The 11,300-nt window shown below is 50.0% G+C and overlaps 1 protein-coding gene across 1 annotated transcript; it reads right to left on the bottom strand.

Moving 5' to 3' along the window:
- Positions 1 to 1,638: 1,638 nt before the first annotated feature.
- LOC101932969 (chymotrypsin-C) lies at positions 1,639 to 11,013 on the bottom strand. Its single transcript, XM_065575441.1, has 8 exons — positions 10,975 to 11,013; positions 8,441 to 8,590; positions 8,240 to 8,337; positions 7,345 to 7,467; positions 4,908 to 5,044; positions 3,954 to 4,099; positions 2,689 to 2,838; positions 1,639 to 1,719 (listed from the first exon to the last, which is right to left on the bottom strand). Exons 1-8 carry the CDS (start codon positions 11,011 to 11,013, stop codon positions 1,702 to 1,704), a joined length of 861 nt encoding a protein of 286 aa, XP_065431513.1. The 3' UTR covers positions 1,639 to 1,701.
- Positions 11,014 to 11,300: the final 287 nt, after the last annotated feature.

Raw genomic sequence — 11,300 nt, 5'->3', positions numbered from 1 at the left:
CAGCCTTCTGAAGCTATGCCCTGAGGAAAGGACGTTTGTCTGCTGATCACCTGTTACATGAGGACAAGAGGCCGAAGCCTTATAAAGGAAAAACAAAACCTATGCATGGTTGTTCTTGTTCTGAGCTAAAGTAGTTGTGAACTTGTAGCCCCAGGAGAAAACCGTGCATAGGGCTTGAAGGACTGACTCCTGCCAGCGCCTTGGCATTAGGAACTGATCTCCAGTAAACTTATTAGCAAGCGTGTAGGTTCTTTTATTGTTTTTTAATTATTTCCCTGTAATGCTTTCACTTTAAGAATAAATGTGCTTGCTTAGAAAGGGCTGCACGGTAACTTAACTGTGGGCCATTACCCGGTTAGTAGCCTCTGGAGAGAAAGCAAAGGGCAGATGCTGGCTGGGTTAGGCAGTCTGGCTTGCTGGGGATACCACAGCGTAGGCAAGGAACAGTGCAGCCTGGAAATACCCCGGTCAGAAACGGGAAAGATGCAGGTCTCCGCCCAAGCGAGCTGACGGCCGGGGAGCCGGACGCCTGAGAGTGGGTGCCTTGCTGGACCATGGAGGGGGAATACAGTTGCAGTTGCCCTGAACTGTGGCGGGGTGCACAGGGAGTGGCTCCACTGCTTTGCTCCTCCTCCCCCCATGGTTGGGGATCTCCAGCAGTGCACGTCCCAGTCACACCAGACCGGTGGCGTTAACGGAGATGGTAATTTGTCATTTTAGCCCTGTGTTCTACTGCATGATCTATCAAAGCATATGGAGGCATCCAAACATCCCTTTCACCGTAAAAATGAAAGGCTCAGGCAGAGAGTGATCCAAGGTGGGACCGACACCTTCCCCCCTCCTTTGCTTTGCTGCTTGTCCATAACAAAAAATCTTCCTTTGAGTGGTTGTGGGGAAATGGGGCCACAGGAATGTCCTATGTGGTTTTGCAAGCACAGGACCGTAAACGTATGGGTGAATGGGCTTCCCTCTGCTGCACAGGGAAATGTCTTTGACTTGTTCAAACGGAGCCTGAAGTTACTGACCAGTAAGACAGGGGATACTTTAGAGTTAGAGTTACACTCCACAAAGAGCCAAGCCTGGTCGTGTGCAATTGACGCAGGTTCGTGGGCTTGCTGATTTGGGATGCATCACCGGCGAGATAAAGCCGTTGCATAAGTGCATGTATCAGCATCCGAAATCAAAGCAATGCAACTTTCACTACAGCTTTATGTACAAATGCCAGAATAGCTTTGATCATTTCGCTGCTGAGCTGATACCCCTTTTAGCCCAGCCTGGGCGCGCCCATCCTTTAGGAATTGGCTGTTGGAGGGACAGGCCATATCTCTGGTTGTGTGTTTGGACAGCGCCTGGTGGAATAGCGCTGGGAACTCTAGGTTCTGCTGCAGTAATAGCAGTAGTAAGGACAACCATCTGCTTTCAGCTCTTGTCTGTTGCTATTCACACGATTCCATAGTATAGTCTCAGGTATTTTCTCCCCTGTGTAAGAGCCCCCGGGAAAAGACAAAAAGTTGGGCTAGATCCTCAGCTGGTGTCAATCAGTGTAACTTAACTGAAGTCACCGGCACGGTGTGTATTTACTGCAAATAAGTACCCATGTGTCAGACACATTTCAAGCAGCCTCTGGACCAAGGAAAGTTATGATGAGACAATTTATTAGGGTTTCCTGGGATTTACAATCAATGAAACGAGCTGGACTCTTCAGTTGAGATTTATTTTCTGGTGACCGGGGAAAGAAAAGAAGCAGCGTTAATCATTTTTAAAAAATAAGTGACAGTTTCACACAAAACCAGACTCAGTGGTTCCCGGTAAAGCAAGTTCTTATTTACAAAGCCACTCTGTCTGAAGCATGACTAGCTCTCTCCTACTGGAGGGGTGTAACGTATACTGTGGCAAGTTGAAACAGATGGGCCCAAAGTCCTGGGTATCCAATTAGATTTATACACATGCAACAAGCTGGTCATAAAACTGGGGGATTTCTTTATAAATTTCAAAGAGTGTCCTAACAGCTGACCACTATCCTCGAAAGTAACGTCCGCATCTGAGGCAACCCCCCAATACTTCTGCATGGTGCAGCTGAGTTAAGTTTCTCTGGGTTGCCTGCTCTCCAACTGGCATTTACAGCATTGTAGACTATTTCTAGGCCAGGAGGCTCAAAGCTAGGGCCTAAATAAATGGCTGGACTTTCAAAGTTGCCGATTACCTAATAGCTCTCACTGAAATCCCACTGAAGTCAATGGAAGCTCCTGGGTGCTCAGGCTACTTACTTCAACACCTAAGTAATGACTTAGGAGCCTAACTTTAGGCCTCCATTTTTGACACTGGACACAAGAACGCCTCATTTTTGTAGGACAGCAGCAAAACCATTTGCTGTGTAGAGATGGCACCGAAGATGGGCCAAGGCTGTTCATAGATTCTAGGACTGGAAGGGACCTCGAGAGGTCATCGAGTCCAGTCCCCTGCCCTCATGGCAGGACCAAATACTGTCTAGTTGCAATCCTGCTCCAAACTTTCCCAGAGTCTGAGGGGTTTGGTGCAGGCCTGTACATTTGATTTAGTCATCTAGAACTGACTGAAAAGGAAACGGAGATAGCAGTTCTGGGATGGGTCAACCGGTAATCATTTCATGTAAGTGTGCAGAAATCTAGTTAAGCACCTGGCGCTTTGCTTTAATGGGCCGATACCTACCTCATTGATCCAGTCGATGTAGGCAGACACCCGGGTGAAGACAGTTGGCTTCTTACGAGTGTTGCAGCTCAGCCCAGACCCAAAGCTCACAATGCCATGTACTTCCCAAGCGTTAGCACCATAGCAGTTCAGGGGGCCTCCAGAATCTCCCTGACACAACATAAAACAGAGAAACTTCTATTATAGTAACAGTGCTTCTGGCTCAGGGATAAGGCTTGGCTGATTTTCTTAGTATTAAGACTTTGGGAGGTTACAGAGAATTTCTGCCTTTTTTTTTTGTTTTGGTCTAGTGTCCTTCAAACTCTTGGGAATAATTCAGAGTGCCTTCACACTGTACTGTGGTCACTGTTCAAAAAGTCAGTATGTGACCCGGCGTTGTACATAGGATACTACCATTTTTCTCTATACTCGGAGTGGGAAATAACCGGTAACTTTGACTTTTTCAAGCAGCCTTGCGTATCTTCTTTCATGCATTCGAGTAACTCGTTCTATTGGGTGTGTGGCCAAGTTGAATTCCACTGTTCTATCAGAAGTGGGTGAATTAGCGTCTGCATGAAAATAAGAGACTGACGTTCAGATAGGGGTGAGGCGAGCACCTTCAGACTTCTTCTCCACCCACGCACTTCGGTTCTAACCTGCAACAGCTGCTTTAGTTCAGAGGATGGGCCTTGTGCCCAACTATGAAGTGGATACATCTTTTACATTTTTGTTCTGCTTTGTCAACAGCATACATCAATCACCAATGAAATGCAGCCACTCTGGTGTGGCCAATAGCCAGATTAGCTCTTTCTGCTCAACAGTTAGAAGAGACACTGGGATCTTATGAAAAGTATTATGGGATCTTTACTTAATTTGCACGGACCAAAAAGGACACTGGTTTGTAAGGTTGAGTTCAATCCGCTCCCTACCGCCCCCCCCCCAAAGTAGTAAATAACTTGGCTTGAGGGGTGACTTGATCCCTGCTTAGGTTTGAACCTGTAACTCCAGGGAGCGCTGTATTCCAAACTTGATACATGGACTGCTCAGCTATGCCACAAAACTCACTCAGCTTGTCAGCAAATATCAGAGGTGCCAAGTCTCACTTTGATGTCATTATCCAGAGGACTTTCTTGGTTGAATTTTCATAGCTAGGGAGTCCCTAAGAGCCACTGAGATGCAGCTTTGAACCCACCAGCACATGCCCCAGTTCCTGCCAACAGGATTTGCTCACCTTCCTTGGGAGGTGATAAGAAAGGATGCAGCACTACCGTGCTGGGAAAACTTACATTGCATCCAGCAACAACTCCATCTCCTCCGGCACAGACCATGGTTTCCTTGACCCTGGAGCCCCACCAGTCCCACTTACTGCAAGTGGCATGGTCCACCACAGGCAGCAGTGCCTGCTGGAGGTCATCAGAGATGGGGCCGTTGGCTGGTGAATAGAGTGGATCACAAAAAAAAGAAAAAGAACCATCAGGAGCGTTTTACACAGGCGAGAAGCCAAGTCAGGAGCGGTCTTCTACACACGTGAGGTCATGTCAGAAAATGGAAACATCAGATTTGTGGTCACCGATAGCCAGTCAAAGGTACCAATATATGAAGGGTGCAAACAGCAAAGGAAGGAGAAGAATCACTGAGGGTGAGTAAAAGCATTATTGGAAGAAACTGAGTAAAGGTAAATTTAAGATGTTAATCAGAGAAGACTAGATTGGGCAAAGGACTAGAAACATACAGTAGGGAACAATGCTGCATTGTCAAGCAGGTAAACTAGTAACTCTCCTCCTAAGTCTCTTCCACCCCTAACCTCTATGATTTTTTAGCTCTCTTGGGAGTCTGAGATCTGATCTGGTTCCAAGAGAAATCCAAGCTCAGACATCCATGGGTTTCTGGTTCAGGAGCTCAGCCAGCCTGGAGGCACTGTGCCCTATTCACTCTAGCACAATAGTTTCCAGTCTTTTTGGCCACCTGCACCAGTTCCCCAGGCTGTGACCTCCGCTGAACCAGCCCGTGCTCGCTCTAGCCTTTCGCAGTGCATGGGCTGTTCCAGATCTTAGCCTTGTGAGAGGGCCAGTGGCCATGGCGTGTCAGAGCGGGACCAGTGACGTGGGAAGGTTGCAGAAGAGGCTCATTGTTAAAACAGGTAGCCTGGAGTAACACTCAGCAAAGACTGGAGTCTATTGGCATTGGGCCACATCCGAGGAGTGGGACACCACGGCTGTAGGAGAAGGTGCTCTACTCACTCCAGAGGCGTCCCCATCCGGTGACGTAGCAGGGGAAGTCTTGCGTCAAGAGGGCGCCACTTGCGGGCAGGCAGGCAGGCTGGATCGTCTCGCTTACTTCCACGGGCTCAGCCAACTTGATCAGGGCAATATCATTGCTGAAACCCAAATCAGATCGGAAGGGGAAGTTTAAACCCAGCTGGGAAACACTGGGGCTCCTGAGAGACCCTCTGAGACTCTCTTACCCCCATATTTCTTTTCTAGCTGAGTAAGATGTTCAATTTCTTGTTCTGTCCACGCTCGAGAGCGAGTGGACTCACTAACAACCTTCCTTTCCTTCCTTTTCTCATTTCTAACTGCTGGAGATCTATGTCTAACATGATGGCTCAATCCTGATGATTTAGTTGGGGATTGGTCCTGCTTTGAGCAGGGGGTTGGACTAGATGACCTCCTGAGGTTCCTTCCAACCCTGAGATTCTATGATTCTATGATCCTTGGTGTGGAAGGCAGACCCACAGCAAACAGCAACTCTCTCGAGCAGCGAGGTCACAAGCCCAGTTCAGTAGCTCTATGCAGGGCCAAAACATGGTATTAAAAAAGAATCCCACCGTAAATAAAGATGCAATATTAATATACTGTATAAAGAGCAAAAGTCTCAAAACGGCTTAAGTCCCATTTTCAAAAATGACCTGGGTACTTAAAGCCTGTGTTCCTTTGACTTTCAGTGAGACCTAGGTGCCTAAGTTACTTGGGCCTTTGAGAATTTTACCAACCACTTTTTCGCACGCATTAAATATACGCCTTAGTTTGCAAACACTTTAAACTTGAGTTATGAGAATAAACCAAGTGTAATATCTGAGCCAGTCAAAAAAAAAAATAATAATACATGGACAGCCAACGTAGCCATCAAACAACTGCTGAGGTGTTTCTGCCTTAGCCCGGCCTGCCTTCTGAATTTGATTGAATTGATTTCATTTGAAGCATGACATTCCATTACAAAAGCAATCCTTCCCTAGAACTACCTCACCAAATCTCATCCCGCACGGCAACCAGTCAGAAAGCGAACCCCGCCCGCTCAGCTTCCCACAGGAAATACGTCCTGTGACTCCGGGTCATAGCAGGGATAGGCCGGCAGTGCGTTTGGGGCGGTGGTGGGAGAATGAGGATTGATGACATTACCCAATAATTCACTTTACACAAGATTGGCCCGTCTGAATAGCATAGGGTGACCAGACCACAGGGATGAAATATCGGGACGCGGGGGGGGGCATTAGCAGGCCCCAGCCGCGCCGGGCGCACGTGCTGCCCACCCCAGGGCAAAAGCTGGCCCCGATGCAGAAGGGGCTAGGGATAAAGAGGGCAGGGGGGGGACAAGAAACAAAGTCCGGGGCTGGCCACGGCGCGGGCGTGCAAGGGGCCAGGGCTGGCACAGCCGAGCCACAGCAGCGGCCGGTCACCTGTGGGGCTCCAGGCTGGGCAACGGGCAGGAGCCAGGGCTTTTCCCAGCCCTGCAGAGCCTCCTGCCCCCCAGCCTGCCGTGGGCACATGCAGCGCGTCCCGCCGCCGGCAGGGAGCCCCACGCCTCTCCCGCTCGGCTGCGCTCCAGCGGCTCCTTCCAGGCGGGGCGAGCCGCTGGAGCGCAGCCAAGCAAGAGAGGCGCGGGGCTCCCTGTCAGCAGCGGGGAAGTTTATGGGGACCCCGGCTGGCCCCTCGCCCCTGTCCGCCGGCCTCCCTGCCTGGGACAAGTCTCGCCCCCGCAGCCTCTCTTCGCCGCGTGTCTCCGGCGGCCCACGCTGCCCACCCGGGCCAGAGCCAGCCCCGGCTGCTGCCTCCACAGCAGCGGCCGGTCTCCTGAGGGGCTCCCCGGGGCTCCAGGCTGGGCAACGGGCAGGAGCCAGGGCTTTTCCCAGCCCTGCAGAGCCTCCCGCTCCCCAGCCCGCCGTGGGCACATGCGGCGCGTCCCGCCGCCGGCAGGGAGCCCCGCGCCTCTCCCGCTCGGCTGCGCGCCAGCGGCTCCTTCCCGGCGGGGCCGCGGCAACTTTCCCTTCCCCTCCCAGGCTCCTGGTAGTTGCCCGACCCTCCTCCTAACCTCCTCCCTCCATTGAGAGATCCAATGGGGGAAGGAGGGGGCGGAGTCGGGGTTGGGGGGGCGTGAGCGCCGGAGCAGAGGGTAAATTTCCTTCTTTGTCCCGCGTCCCGACCGAACATCGGTCGGGACGCGGGACAAAGAAGGAAATATCGGGACTGTCCCGATAAAATCGGGACGTCTGGTCACCCTAGAATAGCAACTTTCCTTATTGCAATTGTCAGAGGCATATTTTAATCCAAGTGGCTTTGGGGGCAATCAATGAAATAGATCCAGAACTGGCTGATTTGAGCTATGCTTTGCCAGCAGAATTGCTGAAAGAGAGATTGCAGAGCCCCCACCACCAGCACCCTGGGGCCTTAGCGGATTTACACGATCAGGAAGGTGTTCCATTTCTCATGGACAATGATCTTCTCCACAGCAGCGGCCACAGAGCCAGGTTCCTCGACCTCCAGGTTTTGTTTCCCCAGTAGAACTCGGTATGTTCTGCTGTTGCTATAGGAACCAACGGCAGGAGAAAACGCGGTTAAACTTAAACCTCTCTTGATTGCCTCCAAATTCAGAGTTTATCTGCTAGGCCTGGCATTAATTTCCTAGCTGTGACAAGGCCACCAATGAAAGCTAAGGAAGTAACTCTGTTAGTGGACAGCTATTAGCCTCAATGTGGATCAGGCACCAGATGAAGGCAAAGACCCACACACCTGTAGCATGAGTTGCATAGTCTCACTCTTGGTCCCCTCCCGCATCTTTTCTCACCTGGTTGCTTTTCTGCACTAAACACTTGGACTTCCTGGTCAAGGGCTCTGGGCCCGTTCCTTTAGCAAAAGACTTCAGCTCCTAGTTTGTGCGCATGGCTTATCTGCTTTCTTTTGCCCACCATGGCTATTTATCTCAGTGGTTCTCAACCATGGGTACGTGTATCCCTGGGGGTACAGCAACTCATCTAGAGATTAGCCTCGGTTTGCAACAGGCTACATAAAAAGCACTAGCAAAGTCAGTACACACTAAAATTTCATACAGACAATGACTGGTTTATACTGCTCTGTATACTATACACTTAACAATATTTATATTCCAATTGATTTATTTTTATAATTACATGCTAAAAATGAGACAGTACGAAATTTTTCAGTAATCATGTATCTTTGCGTCTGGTTTTGTCAGCAAGTTGTTTTAAGTGAGGTGAAACTTGGGGTACATAAGACCAATCAATCAGACTCCTGCAAAGGGTACAGTCGTCTGGAAAGATTGAAAGCCACTGGTTTACCTGATGCAGTGGGCCGCAGTTAGGACCCAGTTGGTAGCAATAAGGGTCCCGCCACATGTGTGAGCCCAGACACCACTTTTGTCGTATTGGAGGGAAATCTGGAATTCACCGAAATCATGAAGACGTTAGCCTGGATTTCACCCAGTGGTTAAAAAAAAAAATAAAGCCCCATCTTGGGCAATAATAATGCTGCTTCTTTACCTGCCAGGGCCAGCTGTGGGGATTGGCATCTTCACCTCCGACCACCCGGGAGGCATAAGGTGGGTAGGCAGGGACGCCGCAGCTGTAGGCTGGGAAATGCAGCAGGGAAGAGAGCTGAGCATTTACGAAGTACCACAGGATGGCCTGACCCTATGCTCCTGTCTGCTAACCAGCTCAAGGAGCCCCAAATTCATCTGGGGATGTGGCATGTGCTTGTGAGCTTTATGTCCTCCCGAACTCCCCCACCCCTCGTCCGCCCATGTAACTGGATTGAGTGCAAGTTCTTCATCAAGCTGAGCTGGGCATCCGCAGAAGAGATGCTCACTAAAGGATGTGGCACAACATACCAAGGAAACTTAGGAAGGAAGAGGAGAAGCCCTGCGTATGGTAAACCTGCATTCAATATGCTGTGGGCACTGACAACAAATCGCACCAAGGAAATCCCCCAAGTTAACTGACCCAAATTTGGTACATTCTCAAGCGCAATTGTCAGATTCTCAGGGACTGGTGTCCATATTGCAGCGGGTGTGAACTGGTCACCTTGTCTGGAGTCTCTATAGCGAGGCCAAGGTCTAACTGGGCCATGGTAACTGAATTCCCACCTGGCACTTGGAAGACACCCCTGTGGCGTAGGTTTGAGGGACACTGGCGGGAAGCTTGCTCTGTGCTCCAGCTTGTGGTGAGTGAGAGGCCTTCAGTCGCCAAGGCCGTCATTTGGCCTTGGCACTCATTTCGGGCCGCCCCGGCACTCATTTCAGGCCTCCCCTCTCCCCTCCCATCCAAGGAGCCTGGAGTTGCTACATAAAAAACTTACCATAGCCCAGGAGCAAAGTGAGGAACACAAACCCGAACATGGTGATGGTCTAGGTTCAGCGAAGGGGGCTGCTGACTATTTATAGGGTAAGGCCAGTTTGACCTGAAGCCAATAATGGAGATTAGCTGCAGCATAGAACCAATACGTGGTGAGATAAATATTTGTTCCTAACCTTGGCAAGTTATCGTTCAGCAAACACGATGCACTGGGTAGTTTGGAAGAAAAAGCAATGTCTTGCCTTTAAAATGGGCGACCTAGCAGGATTTATCTCTCTGTGGCGAGAACTGAAATCCTAGGTCTGAAATGCAGCCATCACTGGGGCTCAGGAGGTAGGAAGAACATTACACAACAGTGGGGAAAAAGGATTGTTTAGCCCAAGGATGTCGGAACCAACCTTAGCCGTGAGATCATCATATGTGGGCAGAGCAGGCAGGAGCGCAGTGTGAGGGGCTCAGACATAACACCCACCAGCTGCATGCGGTGTGAACTGCAGAGAGCTCAGGTTCTCTTCCTTGTTAAGATGAAGAGTTGAGTCATCCCGTCAGGGAGCGGAGGTGTTTCAGAGCTGGTGATCGGGTGCCTCTCGTGAGCCGTCTGCAGTCCTCATTGGAACGCCCTTCTTCTGGATGGTCTCTAGATGTTTCATGGTAGAACTGAGATCTTGGTCACCTCTGAGCATGAAAGCCCCCATGGCACTCTTAGCAAGAGTATCTAGCCTATGATATTGACCTCAAAGTTTCTCCATCCTGCTAGCCTGGCTTTGGGTTGCTGCTCACACATGTTCCTTTCTCAAGAGGAGTGTTTCCAAACCTTCAGAAGTTAACCATTGTACAGGTCTGCAAATAAGAGGAGCGTTAACTCTTGGTAACTCCCTGCCCATGGATGGTTGCCTCCAAGGGTCTTCATCCTCTAATCTTTGATGGCCGGGGAAGGGACGTTAGAAGAGGGTAAAGAACTACCGGAGTAAATCGTCTGTCCCCTCATCCTGGGCCAATGCAGGTTTGTTCCCCACAGTGTGAACACCAGGGCTTTGAGCAGACTAGTTTTAAATATTTCAGGCACTGTCCATTGCTTCCCTGGGGAGAGTTTTCGACAGGGTAATTGCGCTTACTGCAAGGACCTTTTTCTTGCTTGTCTGCCATTGCTCGAGTCCATCCCATAATACTTTAGCCCACTCTAAACCACTGCTTTCCCTCCTTGGGGGTTTATCCCTGTCATATTTGTATCTCTTCCTGCCCTTCTACATCATCTATTTTCTTCTCGGGAAACTTGCTGAGAGCAACGCTCACAAAGCATTCAGGCTGCAGCGTAGAGCCGTCTATGGACTGCGGCAGCCATTCCTTGGATGGCCACTCATACAGCTGGGGTGGGCTAAGTAGGCCCTTGGACTGGCTGCATTTTAAAAGCTGGTAAAGGGCATGGCAAGGATACCGGTAAGATGCTTCTAAAACCTTAGTGTTGGGGGGTGAGTCTTTCCTGCCTTTCTGCTGGTTGAAGCTGGATTCCACCTGCATTTTGGTCCACACCACCTGGTGCTGGATTCATAAGCACTGATTTTTTCCCCCCTCAAGTGGAGTAAACCACTTTTGGTAGTAGGAGTGTTTGAGCCAAATGTTTCCCTTACACCGGTGTAATTTCATTGCCTCCAGTAGCATTGCTCTGGATTGCCACTGGTCTGACCGAGACGAATGTGGCCCCTTGTGACCAAAGGCTCACTCACCGTGACGCGAAAGCCACAGTTGCTTTTAGGCATACCCATGATGTCAGGCACAACGAACCAGGCAATGCTTTCATTCAATGCAGAGAGCCTGGGGTCAGTAAAGAAAAGGCAAAACTTCACTCTCTGGCCTCCATAAAGCGGGTTTGTACCGTATTTAACCAGCTAATGGGCAGTTGTTTTTGGCTAGCCTGCCTGATCTTCTCTGTGCATCAGTTTTTCCATCTTAATTAATGCTCCCTGAAGGCCTCAGATGGACGAGGCTACAGCACAGGCAAAGTATCAGTGTTATAGTCAAGTATTTCACCATTTCGGAGACTTTTTCTTCT

This window comes from Chrysemys picta, chromosome 21, assembly GCF_011386835.1.
Source record: "Chrysemys picta bellii isolate R12L10 chromosome 21, ASM1138683v2, whole genome shotgun sequence".
Lineage (NCBI taxonomy): Eukaryota > Metazoa > Chordata > Testudines > Emydidae > Chrysemys > Chrysemys picta.
This window is presented reverse-complemented; position numbering and strand designations above follow the sequence as displayed.

Excerpts from the sequence above, each read along its gene's own strand:
- LOC101932969 (XM_065575441.1), bottom strand. The coding sequence starts at position 11,013 with ATGGGTATGCCTAAAAGCAACTGTGGCTTTCGCGTCACG. Across the intron at positions 7,468-8,239 it reads ACTGCGGCCCACTGCATCAG|CAACAGCAGAACATACCGAG; the intron begins GTAAACCAGTGG and ends TGGTTCCTATAG. Across the intron at positions 2,839-3,953 it reads GAGTTGTTGCTGGATGCAAT|GGAGATTCTGGAGGCCCCCT; the intron begins GTAAGTTTTCCC and ends ATGTTGTGTCAG.